This window comes from Physeter macrocephalus, chromosome 5 (genome assembly GCF_002837175.3).
Source record: "Physeter macrocephalus isolate SW-GA chromosome 5, ASM283717v5, whole genome shotgun sequence".
Lineage (NCBI taxonomy): Eukaryota > Metazoa > Chordata > Mammalia > Artiodactyla > Physeteridae > Physeter > Physeter macrocephalus.
Genome location: NC_041218.1, coordinates 29923952 through 29942595, shown reverse-complemented (window position 1 = coordinate 29942595; position 18644 = coordinate 29923952). Strand labels below are relative to the sequence as shown.

The window sequence follows — 18644 nt, the reverse complement described above, 5'->3', positions numbered from 1 at the left end:
ATGTGGGATCTTCCCGGACCGGGGCACGAACCCGTGTCCCCTGCATCGGCAGGCGGACTCTCAACCACTGCGCCACCAGGGAAGCCCCATTATCATTTTTTTTATATGCATTCTAATCCTTTCAAAGATACAGAAACTTCTGTGCCAAGAAAAACAGCTGTTTATATAAAATATACACGCGTGCACTTGCGCGCGCGCGCCCGCACACACACACACACACACACACACACACAGAGACACAGACACACAGAGTGGGTACGCGCCCTAGTCCTTAGCCTCCCCACTCTTGCTCCTTGTGTCCACCCACCTCAAAGGAGATGATACCCCGTATCTGTTCTCTTGTTTGGAGCTCCTGGCAAAGCCTGTGGCGGTGCTTCTGGGCCTTGCCTACGCGGGCCCAGCAGCACTGTGCTAGGGGAGCTGGCTGAGTGTTGCGTGTCCTCGGGCTGCCGCCCTCACCCTCCGTGCCCTCTCCCAGAGACTGTAGACAGTCCGCATGACCACGAGTGAGGATGAGTTGGGTCTGAGGCCCCAGGCCTGTGTTGCTCACAAGCTGATCATGAGCTGATCCCTTCACTTTTCAGTGAAGTGACTATAGTTCTGTCGCTTTAAAGTAAGGAGAGCAGACCAGGTTTCTTAGGTCCTGCGGCACTACACATTGACTGGTTTATGCTCTACTAAACACCCAGAGTACTGGAGGTGGCCAGTATTGATATTCTCCACTCCCATTAGTTTTACAGATGTTGTTCTGGGCACCCTGTGAAGACTGTTCCCATTTTCTTCACTAGGGCCGGTGTTGTAAGCTCAGAGCTCATGCTCTGTAAATATTTCTTGACTGAGAAAGGGCTAAACTATTAAATGCCTCTCAAATGCTTCTATGATGAATAGTCCCCTCATAGGTCCTAGACAGCCAAGTTCTTCTTTGTCTTGTCTCAATCAATTTGTGCTCCAAAGTTTTGACTCCAGACTCTCTGTGCTGGGTTTAGTCTCAAGAAACATCAAAATAAGCTTAAGTACCTGTTGAAATGCAGATTTCCAGGCCTCGCCTCAAATCTGCTGAAACAGAATCTCTGATGGTGGGGCCCAGGTGATTCTTTGATGCTCCTCTGATTTCCCTTCAAGTTACCCAGAAGGGGCCCTGAGTGAGCTTCAGTTAACAGAACTGCTTATGGCAGGACTTTTCTCCTGCTCTCAGCAGGAGAAAGAGACCCCAAGACCATTTCATTGCAGAAGAAAAATGTGACTAACCAGGGTAGTGATGCTCTAAGTGTGGTCCCTGTACCAGCAGCATTAGCACTGCCTGAGAACTTGTTAGAAATGCAAACTTTCATGTCCTATCCTTGAACTACCCAGAGTCGACGCTGGAGCTGGGCCAACGTCTGATTTAATGAGATTCTGACGCATGCTGAAGTGTGAGAACCAGTGAGTCCATTAAGTGGGCACTTGAGACCTCAGGACATTACTGCAAAGGTCTCTCGGCCTTGAGGTCACCAGAACTTTTAACATAGCCAAGAAATTCCCGTAAGTTATTAGAAAAATTTCCACCTCTTCCTAACTTTCAGCTCCTCCAGAGTAGCCCCGAGGCCACACCTCTTCCATTTCCTTCCAGCCTTATTCCGTGATAATTTGCCTTTCCCAGAGGGAACTTCTCTGGAGCTGCAGCACTGGGACCCGAAGCTCAACTGGACTTCAGAGCAGAAGCTGTTAAGTGTAGACTCCAAGATAATCACCCGACTTGACCTAACAGGCTTCTATCTGACTCACGAAAGCTGAAGAGTGGGGCAGTCATATATGGGAACAGCTGTCATCCTGAGGAAATGGCAAGTGTCCTCTGACACCTGCCACTGCTTGTAGGCATGATCGAGATGAGAACGGCAAATCGGGAGTGTGCTGGTGGAATCAGAACTGAGAGCCTTCAAATGCAACTGCCACCTGGCCCTGCTCTAGAACCCCAGGGCCTTGAATGTGCAGCCGGGCCATTTCAAAATGATCACCTCAGCCCACACCCTTCACTCCCCTCCCTCTAAAAGATGCTTCCTGAACAGACCAAAGAAATATAAAAATGGAGAAAATCTGTATCAGTATCGGAGCACAGGAATTGTCTAGAAACTGAGAAGAATTTCTAGGAGAAAGTGCACTGGGGACCAAGTGAGAGGCTGCCTAACTGCCACACGTGTGAAGTGTCCAGCTCCACCAAGTGGAGACCCAAAAACTTCAGCTCTGTTGCTGGGCTCCTTTCTCTTCATTTCTAAACGTGAAGGCTGACATCCCTCTCTGTCAGAGCCTGTGCTTCGCAATGGGAGAGGCCACAGCAGTGTGAGGCCCGCGTACCACAAAAAAAAAAAAAAAAAAAAAAAAAGAATCTGATTTTCAAGCTGATTTACACTGACTCTTTCTGTTAGTTTTAACGAGGCGTTACCATGTTTGGCATTATTTGGGGGATTTAGCTGAAAATAGCTAATATGTCAATTCAGAAGAGGAGGGAATTAAGCTTGCTTGTATCTTTTCTTTAAAAATTAAAAGATATGTTTGAATTTATGACAACATTTATGTAGCTTTCTAAGAACAAATTTTTGTTAAAATATAGTTTTGTGGTGACTGGGTCTTATACTCGAAAGCAATAAATGCTCTTCAGTACGAAGTGAAAACTATAAATGCTAACAGGTTTAACATTGAATTACCACTAGATGTCCGTGATTCAAATCATTGAGGGCCTTTGGAACTTGGGAGTGTAGTTGACTTTGAGCAATGTTTAGTACTATTTTTTTGCCAAAGCAAAATGTGCAACTATCAAGTTAGTAGTGTTACTGTATTTGCCATAATGAAATAAATTATTTTCTTATTTTTTCTAGCAAATATCCTGGCTTTGAAATATATCAAGGTTTTAAATATTTAAATATTTAAATATTTTGAAGATTTCTAAGGGCACGTTTTTATTTTATGTTATCAAATAAACCACTCTATTATTTTGGATTTTAATGTTGACTTACAGAGATTTGAAAGTAGGAGGTGGATGGTGTAGACAGTGCTTCACATCTGTACCTTGTAGGCTGTTTGTATTTTCTTTGCTTTAGCAGAGAATGCCTAACTCACTAGAATCTTTTTTATTCCTTTCAGGTAAACATATTACCAGAAATACAACATCAACTTTGCAGAAAGGAAGGATTATGTCAACTAATTAGAAGATTTCCAGGTAATCTTTCATTTGCTTCCTTATGCATAAACCTGTGAGATATATAGGCTTCCTCAGCAGACACCGACTAAGGAGCTCTCAGATCAGCATACTAAGCTCCTTTGTTTATCAATTCCACTATCACAAATCTTCCAGAATCCACAAGGTTTTGCCAATGGGAGGACCTTGATAATAAGGTCCTTTTGTGATAATAAAACATTGATATTCTTTCTTTTAGATTTGTCTTCTAACTTTCTAGATGAATATTCCTTTTCTTCCTATGTATTTGTCTTCAAAATAATTGCTGCTTCATATTTAAAGCAATTATTATAGTACTTCTAAATTATATAAAACTTGAGGTTTAAAAAAAATATATTTCTTTATGATTAAGTGATTCTGATCTTAACAATTTTGTTTCTTCTTTCTGAAGTTCTCTTAATTTGTCTTGACAACTTTAGAAATTTGGGACAAAAATTACCATCTCACTTCCTCATAGAATCCCAGAGTGGAAAGAACACATCAGATGGCATATGAGTCTTCATAGATGAAATTATAGCCTACTTGAAAACCCATCAGTGAAAGAGTTCCTCACATTTCTAGTTTAAAACCCACTTAATGTTTAATAGCTATGCCCCTGGAAAGTATTGTACTATATAATTAAAATTTAAATCCACATAATTTTAATTATGTTTTTAAAAATTAATTTGTGTCTGGGTTGAATCAGAAAACTGGTATCTTAACCCATCAGCTTTTCCATAGGGTTTCTGCTTCTGCATCAAACATTAACCACATTGGCATGTCCCATTATAAAGACTACAGTCTTCTCTTGTCATTTACCAAGGATTAAAATAAAATAAATATAAATCAGTAATTAATCTTTCAATTTAAGATACTTGCTTAAAATAAATAATAGCTGTGTAAACCTGGTTCTGCAGTTATCATTTTATATGATAGGTGTAACTGACTCCCTAATCTCTTTGTTTTGTTTTTGTAAACTTTAGGTGGATAGTTTTTTATTTTATAAAAAAAAAAAATGTTTTTGTGAGAAGCAAGTAAAATATTCCCATTAATGCATTATTAATAAGTATCTAGAAATCCTTTAATTAAGGCACTTTGAAAAACATTTGTTTATGTTTTGACCAGAACTTACATACTTTTAAAGTATGTTTTTCTTTGTTACTGTTTACATTTCAAAATGATTGATTAGCACTAGAGTTAGCAGAATAGAATCATAATAATGAAAACCTGTTTGTAGCCAGAAGTGGATTACCAGTTTAAAAAAATTCCCCAAACAACTCTTACCTAAGTTTATATTTTGCTTCCATAAAATTAAAAAGTTTTTTTTCCTGTCTTTTTTGCTTTAAACATTTTTTTTTCTCAAGAACATCTATAAGTTCCAGACACATGTAGTCCTTTCCCCACTCTGTCTAGTTTGTAATTTTCTATTTATCTCTGTGACTAACAAGGTAATTTCATGGAATATACAGCCTTTTTAATGGAATTATTTCTCCTGTAATGTTATCTTTCTGTAGCTGAAGATAATTTTCTTAGATGTGTAGCTTTAAAGCATTATGTCTACAACATTGTCTTCTGATATAAACTTTATAAACAATAGCTTATGTTGGAGACTCTGGCTATGAATATACAGTATACACTATAAAATCAGTATTCACAAGATTAAAAAACACATTATTTGTTGTGAATGCTGAATATTTAATATCGAATACAGATTAGATAGCATCATGCTGGTACCTAAAGTTATTTTAAAAAGTAAGGTATTATTAAAAAGATAGTAAAACTAAACGTAATACTATATACTTAAGCCATTTTATTTAAAGCCAAAGTGGCCCATGCTATTTTGAGCTGTTTCATTTAGAGACAGGCAAAGCACAAATTTTGAAACGAGAGATTTTAGCTCCACCGCCTATTAGCTGTGTGAGTTAAATTTGGGGTTTGTTGGTTTTGGTTTTGTTTTTGTTTTTTAATCTATATAGTGAGTAGAGTGAGACCCATTTCACAGATTTAATTTAAAAAATAAAGTGTAGCTACAGGTATGTCTATGTGTGTGTATAATTTTATTTGAAGAATGAAGCATATTACAATATATACGTATTATGTACCTCCAAAATGGTAACTGGATGATCCTAGATTTGAAAAGTCCAGTAACAGGCCTTTCAATAGTTTCTCTCTTTATATGATTGATTATCACTACAGTTTTATGTTTCTGTCAAAAACTGTGAAGAGTCTGAGATTTCACCTACTTCCAAGCTCACAAGTCTGCCTGCCACAGTTTCATGGGAGCTGGCAGAAGACAGGAGACTCCTGGGTCAGAGACAAATGACTTTATTGTTTGTAGCAATAGCAGCAGACAGATTATCAGCATTTACCTGGTTCACTGAATCTCAGCTCCCGCAGGGCAAGTGAAGAGGCCTAGGAGGTGACACTTGTATACTAAGTGGTTTGCATTTCAAGAGCAGAACTCTGACCTTAGGGAGTTTGAATGTTCCTAGTGGTCAGTGAGTATGCCTGCCCTTTGCCTCAGAGAGAGACATTATTTTTGTTACACTGGACAAAAACTTGTCTTTGCTCTGGAGTGAGATACCATCTCTATCTTTCAAGGCTATCTGCTGCATAAATATGTTTGAAAAGATAGTTCAGAACAGATTGTCAGTGCCTCTGTTTGCAAACGATGCAAAAATGTGAAAGATGCATGGAGAAGTATCTCCTAACCATTTCAGAGAAGAATACCTGACAGGTTTTAGCTCTGAAGCGTAAACAATGTATAATTCAGAGCAAGATTTAAAGCCTGGTTGTGCTTCAGTTTTTTTTAATCTATAAAAATAAGACATTTGACAGTGATCAATAATGGTGAGATTTCATGATTCCACCGTGCCTTTTTCCCATACAGACACGCTCTCCCAGGCTTGATCTTGAGCAGTAGGTAGAGACAAGGATGCTATGAAAGGAGGAATGATCATCCTAATAAATCTGAGTGGGACCTTGCAAGTGTGGCAGGACAAGCAGAGTTTGGGCCAGATATATATGGGAGCATTTGAAGACAGAGTGTAAGACTAAGACAGTCTGTTCCCTTCCCCAACCACACAGAGTGTACCTGCCATTAGACTTGTGACTCACGTTGAAAAGCACAAATCCATGGAATTTTTACTGGCTAGCACAAAGGTTTATTTTTATCTTGCCATTTAATGCTTTGGTGTTTGAAATCAAATGTTTTCATTGGCCCAAACTTTTTGCTAATGGTTTTTGTTGCTTTTTATTGTTTGGTTTTTATGATAAAAAGTTTTTTCCCCCTATATTTGAAATATAAGTACAAAACAAAACATCACAGAAACTGTTTTACTTGGGTTGTTGTTTTTGTTCTACTTTATGATATCCAAGAAGCCCTGGTTAGGAGTGTGCCAAAGTTTTGGCTATTACTCATTCTTTCCAGTAGTTTTATCTTAGTGTTCTGAGCACTGGCTTTTACATGAAACTTGAAATGTACCCAGACTCGTACTCAAAGATAGCATTTTGAACATTTTAGGATCTCTGGCCTCATCTTTTTAGTAACATGAGTACATAAAAAAAGAAAAGGAAAATGATAAATAGAATTTACACATTCTGTTGTATCAAAACAAGTGTAGACTTTAAAAAATTATAGATATTTACTACCAAATATAAAATATATCCTTAAATAACATAATTGAACTTATTTTTAAATATTGACCAATAATAGCTTGTATCTCACGTGGAACTGATGATTGTTTTTAAAATTCTAGGTCTAAAAATTTCTGTTTATCAGATGATATCAGTGAAGTATTGTCAGGGAATCAAACAGCCCAGCTTGAATTTAAACAAAGCAACATGGAAATTGTCAATGCTTAATACCATTTGAGGATTTTTATTGATTTCATTTTTTCCTCTCCTCTGCTGTAAGGAATGTACTCCTTCAAACTAGAATGTGAGAAATGAGATTCCCAGTGTTAAAGGAAATTGGGGACTTACCTCGACGAGGCAATCAGGCAGACTTTCACAGAAGACCAGAGTTTGCTTTTTCTCTGTGCTCTCAAATGCTGACACCCCCTCTATGTGTCCTCTGAATGCTCCTTCATGCTTATATCTTTCCAAAGTCTTCCACCTCTGTCCCACACACGATTATATCCTTTGTGCAAAACATTCTTTCCCCAAGTAAAACTCTCATCTTTTTAGTATGACTGACTTCAGCTAGGTAATAGCAGAAAGTAAGTTGATGGAACTAATTCAGACTAAATTACACCCTCACCCCAGTCATAAGCCTCTTAGATGTATTTGCATTTTTATAAAAGAAGCTTGCAAACCCAATGAATTTCTAATTGGTAGAATTTCTGGAAGTGCATTCAAATTCTATAGCCAGAGTGATCTTTTCCTCCATCTCTTTCAGAAATAAAACAAGTCTATTAGGCAGTCTGTCTAGGGACTAAACAGTGAGGCCCAGGTAACTAGCTATCTGATGCTCTGACTCGAGCTGGGGATAGATTTTTAACTAGATCAGAAGTCACACACCCAAATGTTTACAAGAGCCTGGCATGTGACATAAAGAATTCGTAACAAATACAGAAGCTTGAGAGACCAAATAACCTGCACATTTTCAGTATTTGGCTTGTCATCAAATGTATAGACTCATTAACGTAAGCCATTTGGGCTCCAAGAAGAGAAGAGGAGTTGGAGACATAGGAAAGTACAAGGCAGTATGACGTGGCATCACCCAGATATACCTCAGCAGAGTGGCATTGCTGGAAACATAAAGTTCCCTCATGTTTCTCATCCCTGTTAAAGTCAGTTACCACTAAGATTCAGATCCCATCTGGTGGCCTGGTCCTTCTCCTTCTACCTCTTTATTCCCGTGCTTTTCTCCACTCCTTCCTCTTAGCACATGTTTGCATTTCTCTAAACTCTTGGTAACTCCACCTTCCATTTTCCTCACAAAGTGGTAACTTTGTTAATCCCTAAGAACAGTGAAGCTGGGTGTTCTACTAAAACCTTAATCTCTGGAGTTGGGAGGAATTTGTTGATGTCTCTCTGCCAGTCCTCCTTACTCTCATCTCTCAACATCCTGATCATTCAGAATATTCAATAAGAAAATCATCACCTTGGTTAACTTCTTCTGGAGACTTCAGATCTGCCATCATTCTTATCAGTTTTGATGTCCACACCAATCACCCTTTCATCATCACAGCTCTTTGATCTCATCAAATCCATGACCTTCATTTCTCTGCAGCTTCAGCCTCCCGCCTGTGTAGGCTTGCTGATTAGTAACTTGCATCAAAGACAACTACATCCATCTTTGAGACTTTAAACTAATTTACCATTTTATAATCACTGTCTTTCTGGCTTTTTCACTCCTTCAATGCCTCTGAGCCTAGAATCTCAGATGTCACTTTCAGTACTCTTAATTCTGCTACTTTCTCCAAGGCCCTCAGCCATATTTGGCCATAATTTCTTTCCTACTAAGCCTGGACCACTTAGTCTGCCACTTGAAGTATTTCCCTAGAAGTGTCTGTATTTTTCCTCCACACCAGCCCTTAAGCCACCAATTAAGAAAAACCCTACAGTCTGACTTTCCTGCTCCCACACAATAAACACTGGAGAAAATCACACAAGTTCGCTGTTCTCTTTTCCGAGGATGTCCTCCTCACTTGCTAAAATGGAAAAAATCATACTACTCCTGCAACTGTCAGTTCAGCCACCATCACCAACGCAACTGGCTAGTGGCCCATGAAGCAGCCTCTCCTAATTTCCCTCTACTTATGAAAACATATTAAACATTTTAAGAACAACTCCTATTAGAAAGTATATATTTCTACTTGCAATACAGAAAAATATAGGAGGAATTTCCATGCATTCTAAGGCTGATGGAAGCAAATTGTAGTTCTTAGTGCTCTGTTCAATTCAGTTTAGGTAGAGAAGACCCTCTCCTCCATTATCAGGATGTATTTCCAAAGAAAAGCCAGCAGAACGTGCTGATGGTTTGGATGTGGTTTGTGAAAGAATGTCTCCTACAGCTTTAGCAAACCATCAGTTGGGCTAAACAAGTTAGATGCCGGGAGCTTACATCTGTCATTCACCTATTGGTCTCAGAAAAGTCAACTGTTGAAAAAAGGACACATCCCTTCCAAGTTGAGCATATTGTTTTTCAAATGAAGAAAATATGAAGAAGAAAATAAATATCCTGATTCACCAACCCAGAGATAATATTTCATACTGAAAATCTAAACTATTGCTGCTCAGGACTGTCTTCCAAGTGAAGTCTACCCGATTTGCTGAGGCAGATTTACTACACTTTCTTTCCTCTTTGTTTCTGTTGTACCTATGAAAGCTTCCCTAATAGCCCAGTCACAGTGTGTCTTAGTTGTATTTGTATGTGTTTGTCTCCTCATAAGGACTGAGACTCCCTGAGGGCAGGGCCTTATTATTCTCTTCTCAAGTTCAGTGCATGGGCTTAATTCCTGGTATATAACAGTTCCTCTAATATTTTTAAATGAAAGGCCGGAGAGGATGCTAATGGAGGGGGTTGGAATTGTGGAAGGGGAGCCCTGCTGATCATCAGAGGGTTTTGGCAATGCTTGGACGGATTTATCCATTTACTCCCTACACAAGCTCTGTATTGAATTAGTGCTGTGTGGCAGAGAACAGGGCAGGAGAAGTGGAAAATACAGTCTCCTTCCTCCAAGATATAATTACCCATTTTGAGTAAAAAGGAATTTGCATCTATGAAAAAACTAGAGAACTGTTACCATATTGCACACACAAGGCAGAAAGATATCAATGAACTATATGATGTGGTACCCACTTCTAGGTGATTACCATTGCAGCCAAGAGACTGGTCACCTTATTCCTGTCTAAAAAGAACAAGCTTAACACTTTCTCACATCATTGGTTATCCTCCTTCATGCAGGCTGGAGATGGATATGTACTTCTTATGGGCAGGCTTGTATTTTTGTACCATTTCAACCCAAAAGTCTTTAAATATTTGTTTACCATTTCTTTAGAGGAGAGGCTAAGGGCTGACTGCCAGAAGGACGAAGGAGGGAGACAGTGCTGAGAGGTATCTCTCAATACTTATCCAGTAATGTTTTAGGACTTTTTTTTTTTTTTTTTTTTTTTTTTTCGGTACGCGGGCCTCTCACTGTTGCGGCCTCTCCTGTTGTGGAGCACAGGCTTCGGACGCGCAGGCTCAGCGGCCATGGCCCACGGGCCCAGCCGCTCCGAGGCATGTGGGATCTTCCCGGACCGGGGCACGAACCTGTGTCCCCTGCATCGGCAGGCGGACTCCCAACCACTGCGCCACCAGGGAAGCCCAGGACTTCTTATAGATGAGCTTTCTGGGCATTTTTCTTCATCTTAATGGTTCTGCATTCAGGACAGAGGAAATAAATCCAACACTTCTTGCTGACTATTTTGTTGCTTCATTGTTTTTTATTTGGACCTGTGAAAGAAAGTGAAGATGTCTGAGATGTGGCCAGAAAACCTAAATCAGAAAGAAAGAGCATTGATCTTGGTTGCAGAAGATGTGAGGTGGTTTCTTTTTCTTTTTTAAGCCCTTAAAAAGAAAAAAAAACACCTTAAAACCTTAACTTAAAAAAAAAATCTCAGGGGCTTCCCTGGTGGCGCAGTGGTTGCGCGTCCGCCTGCCGATGCAGGGGAACCGGGTTCGCGCCCCGGTCCGGGAGGATCCCACATGCCGCTGAGTGGCTGGGCCCGTGAGCCATGGCCGCTGAGCCTGCGCGTCCGGAGCCTGTGCTCCGCAAAGGGAGAGGCCACAACGGTGAGAGGCCCGCGTACCACAAAAAAAAAAAAAAAAAAAAAAAAAAAAAAAAAATCTCAGAAGCCCTATGTAACATAGGAAGAAATGAAATTGCTTTGGTCAAAAAAGGGTAGGGTCCTTTGTCCTCTCCTTTACCCTTTCTTTTTCTTCTTTCTGGTGGCCCCCAGAGGCTACTGCCCGACACCTGTCTGACCCCAAAAAGCCCCAGAGAGATCAGCCTGGGAACCATGACTCTAGAGAAAGAATTTTAGAATAGAGAGCATGAATAGTGGTCAGTGGAGGTTGATTCTGTTTATCAAGCGTGATTCTATTTTCAGGCATGAAAGTTTATAGAAATGTTCTTCTCTTTCTTTCCTGTATCCTGTTAAGTTTTTTTGGCCACCCATGAGAAGGAAAATAGAAATCAGATTTTTAAAATGATCAAACATGCATTTTTAAATTCCTTTTACCTTTCCCTTTTATTATGCCTTTATTATGCTAGTGAGCTACATTCAATATGAAAAGAATAGAAAATACAGATAAACAAAAAGCAAGAAAAAATGTAAATTTAGTGAAACTACATAATTTTCCATACTTTTCCTGTTCATGAACAATTTTTACCTACTAGAGTACTATGCAACTCAAGTGTGAGCAAATCATGGCACGTTTATCTGTGGAAAACTACGAAGACATTAAAAGTGATGGAGGGACTTCCCTGACGGTCCACTGGTTAAGACTTTGCCTTCCAATGCAGGGGGTGCGGGTTCAGTCTCTGGTCAGGGAGCTAAGATCCCACATGCCTTGTGGCCGAAAAACCAAAACATAAAACAGAAGGAATATTATAACAAATTCAATAAAGACTTTAAAAATGGTCCACATCAACAACAACAAAATCTTAAAAAAAAAGTGATGGAGAGCTACATTTTTTTTTTTTTTTTTTTTTTTTTTTTTTTTTTGGTGGTATGCGGGCCTTCCTCTGCTGTGGCCTCTCCCGCTGCGGAGCACAGGCTCCGGACGCGCAGGCCCAGCGGCCATGGCTCACGGGCCCAGCCGCTCCGCGGCATGTGGGATCCTCCCAGACCGGGGCGCGAACCCGGCTCCCCTGCATCGGCAGGCGGACGCGCAACCACTGCGCCACCAGGGAAGCCCTCGAGAGCTACATTTATTGGCATAGAAAAATATTCACATTATATTGTTGAGTTAAAAATAAAGAGGAGTAATCCAAATATATATATATTACATATATTTTATGTTAGTATATATTTTACCTATTCATACAATATCTATGTAAAATATATGTTAATAATATATTTTGTTTTAAAACTATATACTTACGTATATATACATATGTATATTAATTCATTTAGTACTCACAGTGTCTCCATGAGGGAGATATCATTATTATTCCTATTTATCTCAAGTGTAGAGAAATTAAGTAAAATTTTCAGTATCACACATCTAACAAATGGTATCTTCACATAGTCAGTAGGAGTCTGGAGTCTGCTTTCTTAACTACTTCACTCCTCCAAACTCCTCCGGGTGGCATTCACGGCCTGCCACAGGCTGAGATCCCTACATTTCTCCCTGGTCTCCTATTGCCCCCCAACCTAACTCTCTGCTCAAGCCAAGCCCCTCCCTTCACTGTCCCTTCAACACCAGGCTTACTGCACGCTCCTTTTCCTGCCTTTACCCTAATGACCTCATTTAACTTAACCATCTCTTTAAAGACTTCTTCTCCAAATACAGTCACATTCTGAGATATTGGCGGTTAGGCCTTCAACATGAATTTTGAGGGGATACAATTCAGCCCATAACAGCCAAGGAAGAGGCAGGGAACTGTGATTGGCAGTTCACCAGATCCATATGGTGAGAGGAGAACAGATCCCCAAAGGAAGAAAGACACTGGACAGATAAAAACAATGGATGTCTATTATTATAGGTTTTTGATAAATATTTATTGATTGTTTATGCTAAAGCCCATGGCATTCGTTAGGCAGAACAAATCATTCGGCCTAAATGATTCATTTTAAAGTAAGGGAATATTCATGTTTCCTTCTCTTTGTTACTTTCTACCGTGAACCCCAGTTCTCACACGTTCTCAGACCTTTCTCTGCTCTCCAGAGCTAGCTAATGAGAAATTAATTCGTTCTGCTCTACTTTCCTCTCTCAAGTATATTCTTTTTTTCATTTGATATACTTCAGCCCAAAATAATAATTTTATGGATAACAATTTTAGACACCATTGCAGACCAGTTAGAATTTCATGGAAACTATTGAATCATGCAAATGCAGCAATCATCTACTGAGTCTGGCCTATCCATAAAACTGATCACTCTGCCTGTGAGCCATAAATCTCTAAATGGACTAATCACAGACACAATCAAATGGAGACTTTGAGAAAACGATAGCATCGCCTTGCTTCATTTCCTTGAAGATGGGAAAAAATATTTGCTGCTTATTATAGCCCGTTAGTCGTAAACTACGTAATTCTTCTTTCCATTTGGCATATCTTAAGACTAAGAAGCAAACTTGTCGATGTGCCTGGCATATATACTGTGACGTGCTTCCTCCCTGGCCACTGGCAAGACACGGGGGAGGGTCAGTGGAGGCTGGTAGCCCCGGGGTATGAGGGTCAGTGGAGGCTTTGGGAGACTCACTTTTTCTTTGGGAGAAGCTAGATCGAGCTCAGTGACCCAAAGGTGCTTCTTGCTCTGGTGTTGCTCACGACGTTATGCTTTGCACTTTGGACGTCAGGACAGTGTGAAAGGGACAACACGTCCATTTTCCAGTAATGGAAAGCGGCATAATGGCAGCTCCTTGACATCCCGGAAGTTGTGCTAAAGACCGGCTGGCTGGGGGAGCTGATTAATCCCTCTTTGGTTAAGTGGCCCTGACCTTTTAAACTTAAACTGGTTTGGTGAATCTTTACATTTCTGTTGCATGACTTGTGTACCTCCTGCCGTCATGTAGGTATATTTACTTATTTGACTTCGGGAGTTTGTTATCTTGTGCCAAGCACTGGGACACATGAGGGGCAAGAATGCGTAGCACACTTCCAACAATGCGTGTGATTCTGATGATTAAATCTGATTTTCAACAGACCATAGAGGAAGAGGTGATAAGAGAGATACTTACTTTTGTTGTCCAAATCTTTCCAACAAGTCCCCATTTACTTATTTCTGTGCCAAACATAGTGGAGTAGCACTGCGTCTAAATGGCGCCAAAACAACTTGTTAAAACATGAACAACTTTAAACAACGAAACTGAGTTCCCTTTGCATTACGTAATAAAAACTCAGTGAACTATACTTGTACTTCATGGATTTGTTTACCCTGTTTGCCCAGCCTGCATCTATTAATCGATAGTTTATTCCTCGCTGTGTGTAGATACGTTCCAGTATGTGGCCCTCTAAAATAAACTCTACCATATTTGTTTGCCTTTTCCTCAACAAAAACATTGCCCAAGCAGTGATTGTGATATTTTCCCCATATCACTTCTTTCTGAGCCACTGTATTTGCAAAAGAAATACTAGCAGAGAATCTGAAATCTTGATAAGATGCCTCCCAAAAACATAACTTGCTTTAAAATAGATGAAAAACCTCTTACAGAAATGGCCAAACTTTTTATTTTAAGCCATCAGGGGCTGCTTTATTTGGGGATTACAAGAGCTAGATTAAGAAGGGGGCAAAATGAAATCAAGCTTCTAGAATTTAGCTGCTGAAGTGGTGAAAATTCATCCTGAAACTTACATACTTGCCTTGTTTTGTGAGTAAACTCAATAAGCAAAAGAGAACTATACTATGATTTTGATTCATTTATTTCTGTATACATATACAGAGACAGAGAGAGACAGACAGACAGAGAGAGAGAGAGATTTTGGTGTTGGAGGATATAGTATGTTGAACTTCAAGAAAATCTCTTACCCAGTCTCCTTCTGGTGGTAGAGGTAGATACTGAACAACAGCAACAAAATTACAAGTGTTATGAAAGAAAAACAATGTTAGTAGGTTTGCAGTGCTCATGGCTTGTTCATTCATTTTCATGGAACTCCAGCGCTGGGAACTGACTTTTGATTTGCAAGATATCATTGATATTAGGAAATGAAAACCCGCTAAAGTGATGCATTAGCCCTAAGGCACACAACTTCATAAAGTGTATGTTACATAACACATTTATTCGTGGGAAGATGACGCTTGTCGTGACTAGTCCCTTGAAGTTCTCATTGTAACCATAATAATTAATAATATGATTTATTAGGACTGATACATTTTAATAGGCATTTAGTGTCTTCCAGTCTGACAGATCCTGTTGAAATATATATTGATAAAAACCCAAAATGGGATTTGCAGCAAGGTACAAAGTGAAATACATTCATTTCCCTAAATAGAATCTTAGAATCCTTCATCTGTAGTTGAAGTTATGATTAGAAAGGATACGTATCTTGGCAGAAGTATAATTAACTGAATGAATGGGGTTGTTTTGGAAGATGCTTTACTCTTTGATGATGGGTTGGGTGTGCTTCTGTCTGGGAGAGACGCATAGACTCTACTATATGGTAAACCCCATTCAAATCCTGTGATTCACTGCTTGGATAACTTTTGAGATGATTTTCTTTAAACTTCTCTTAGCACCACCTAATGGTAAAAATGATATCATAGTCATAGCAGCAGTACAATCCCAGTGTTGATAGTCATTTCACAAGAAAATGTGTAGCTTATCAAAGGGTCAACTTACCCCTAAATAGACAAAAGTAGGTAATTCAGCCACATTAACTGAGAAGGCCTTTTGAAGGACTGTCTTGCTTCATCCATTTCTGAGTGGGCTCATAAGTACTGGTAAGAATCCTAGCCTAAGAGATCAGAAGAATTCTAACCTTCAACCTAGTGAAGGCAGAAGTCAGGAATCCTGTGGTCCCCGTATGAGGAGACCTGAATTCTAGTTCCACCCAGCTACTAAGTATAGTGACATGACTCTGGGAAAAGTACTTGGTCCATTTGTGCCTCTTTTCTAGACTTGTAAGATAGGAACAATTATAGTGACCATTCTTTCCTCACAGAGTTGTCATGCAAATGCTTTATAAAAGAATATGTGTTATAAATCTATAAAAGTAATATTAAGGTATTATTTCTATATTGCTCAAGATATCCATGAATTGATTCAGAGAGAAAAATTGAATGAGGTGTTCAGTTTTTCAGATTGACATAAAACTGTCACAACAATATATATTGTTCTTCTTTTTTGGAGGCATGCTGATATGGAAAGAAAGCCTATTGATGCCCAAGTATTTATCTAAAGTTAGAGGTTGAGTATAGATAGTCATCAAACACGATTAGTAGTAATTTTGTGTTTGTTTTACAAATAGATTGGGGCTTCATGATTTCTGCCACAAGGTTATATTATAGATAAATTACCCTCAAATAATAACACGTGGTAACATTAATTCTTTACTTATCATGTGTCGGACACTGTGTCAAGCCCTTTATCTACTTACTCTTTTAACTCTCTGTAACCATCTGTGGGGCAGATACTGATATGCCTTCTTTAGATAAAGGAATGGAAGCTCCAAGAACGTCTGAGCTACACAGCTGGAAAGGAGCAGATCCATATCTCAGGTACCATGCTATACCTCTTGTAACAAGCTTGAGTCACTATACTGTATTTTAAGCCTGTCCCTTATACTGCAAGAAAATAAGAAAGGAGCTATTTAAGAAAGCCTAATACCTGGGCCTAATGAGAAAGGGAACTTGTTTACCACTTTATTATTATTATTATCATTATTAATCATCAATATTATTATTTGATCAAGTAATTCTTACAATTTCTTATTTATCATAATATTTACATATAAGGAGATATTAAGTGAATTTGCTGCAGGCAGAAGATTGTTTTGTTTTAGTCTCTTTTGTTTGTTTGTTTTCGTTTTTTAATAGGGAACTCAGTAACAGGTGGGAATTGCCTACCCTGGGAGAGTCAGAAGCTCAGGTCCTCAGTGCTCACTGGCACTTTCTTGAGGGTCCTCTCTACCTTTCTTCTGTTACCTTTTTATCTTATGTGCCCACTCAGGCTCAGCTCCTCAAGCCATCCACAACCATTTTTAGGCAAAGTAGAAAATTTCGCGTGTCAAACCTCATACCGCAGCCGTATGCCTGGGGTTCGGGGCAACTCAGATGTGGGTGTAGCCACCAACCTGAGGTCTGGGCCTCTGGAATGACAGTGACCACTTTGGACCACGTGGAAGGACCAAATATTAGTAGTCCTGGCTCTTCAAAGCTGCTCTTCTGACCTTTTTGGGAGGGCTTTTAGAATTCACTGGCTGTGCTGCCAAAAGGGTTTATAAAGCACCAATCTGGGGATGTGAAATTAATGAATGTAAGTGGAACAGAATTACGTTTCGTGGGTGATATATGATTTCTGTCAGAACAAGTAATTGCTTTGACCTGATGGTACATCTGCTGTTGGGTAGTGGTGAGTGCAGACTGAGCCCGGCTGCATATGTGTGGATCCCATCTTGACGTCTTAATAGCCCACTGTCCTTGGGCAAGTTTCTCACCTTCTCCGTGCTTTAGTTTTCTGTCTGCAGTGTAGGGACAATAATGACTCTGCCTCCTAGGGTTGGTAAGAGGATCGAAGGAGTTTGTGCACTTAAAGTACTTGGAACAATGCCCCACACAGAGTCGGCAACCCACGAACATTAAGTATTTAATAAGCATTTCCATAAATATTTGTTGCTTCAGTAAGTATTTCCACAAATATTCGTTGATAAGTACTAACCACTGCTCCTGTACAGTTGGTGAGACCCATGTTTTTCAGGATTCACTAACCTGGGAATAAAGCTAGGATTTTTTTTTTTTTTAACGTCTCTATTCGAGTATAATTGCTTTACAATGGTGTGTTAGTTTCTGCTGTGTAACAAAGTGAATCAGCTACACATATACATATATCCCCATATCTCCTCCCTCTTGCATCTCCCTCCCACCCTCCCTATCCCACCCCTCTAGGTGGTCACAAAGCACCCAGCTGATCTCCCTGTGCGATGCAACCTAAAGCTAGGATCTTAAAATGGTCACAAAAACATTTCTTTGCCTCCACCTACACTCACTATCTTCAGGCCTCTTCATCTCAAAATCCTGCTTCCAATCACTTTTGGATCATCCTAAAGCAATCTTTTCATTCATTCCTATCAGACCTCACCTTCTTTTTGGATAAATTTATTTCTTAATCTCTGGTTGATCTGGAAGGAAGTATCTATAACTTACCTATACACAAAATTTCAACAAGCCCTAATGTAATGCCCTAACTTTGATATAAAGGACAAATAAAAGGCAAGTACTTTATAGTGTAACAATTTGTAATCTAATATGTAAATGTTTAGGCATAATGACAGCATAAGGAGTAATAAAATAGTCAAATGATCCCTCTTTTATTTTGAATCTCCGTGAATATGACAGGTACAAATTCAGATTGGCACAGTTGTATCATAAGGAAACTAAGATTCCATGGGTCACATTGCTGTCGGTGAACAACTCTTGAGACAGTCACAAGCAAAACAAAGTATAGTGTTCCCTTGCTTGACTATGAAATCGCACTTCTGAAAAATTCAGTGTATGTTAAAAATGGGTAAAATGCCTGGGGTTTATATATAAAATGGAGTCAAGCTCCAGGTTCAAATAATTACCAACAGGCTTTTCATCC

At 39.4% G+C, this 18644-nt stretch overlaps 1 protein-coding gene across 9 annotated transcripts in view; it reads left to right on the top strand.

Annotated features, from left to right (window-relative positions):
- The window catches only part of CPED1 (cadherin like and PC-esterase domain containing 1), a 327103-nt gene that overhangs the window by 66661 nt on the left and 241798 nt on the right, over positions 1–18644 (top strand). For all 9 annotated transcript variants that reach the window (XR_003679745.2, XM_024131668.2, XM_028489828.2 and 6 more), the window contains exon 4: positions 3118–3193. Coding sequence is in view for 8 of the 9 variants with exons in the window: in XM_024131668.2 (XP_023987436.1) it covers positions 3118–3193 (76 nt within the window). In the remaining variant the exon portion in view is untranslated. The remainder of the gene's footprint in view (positions 1–3117; positions 3194–18644) is intronic.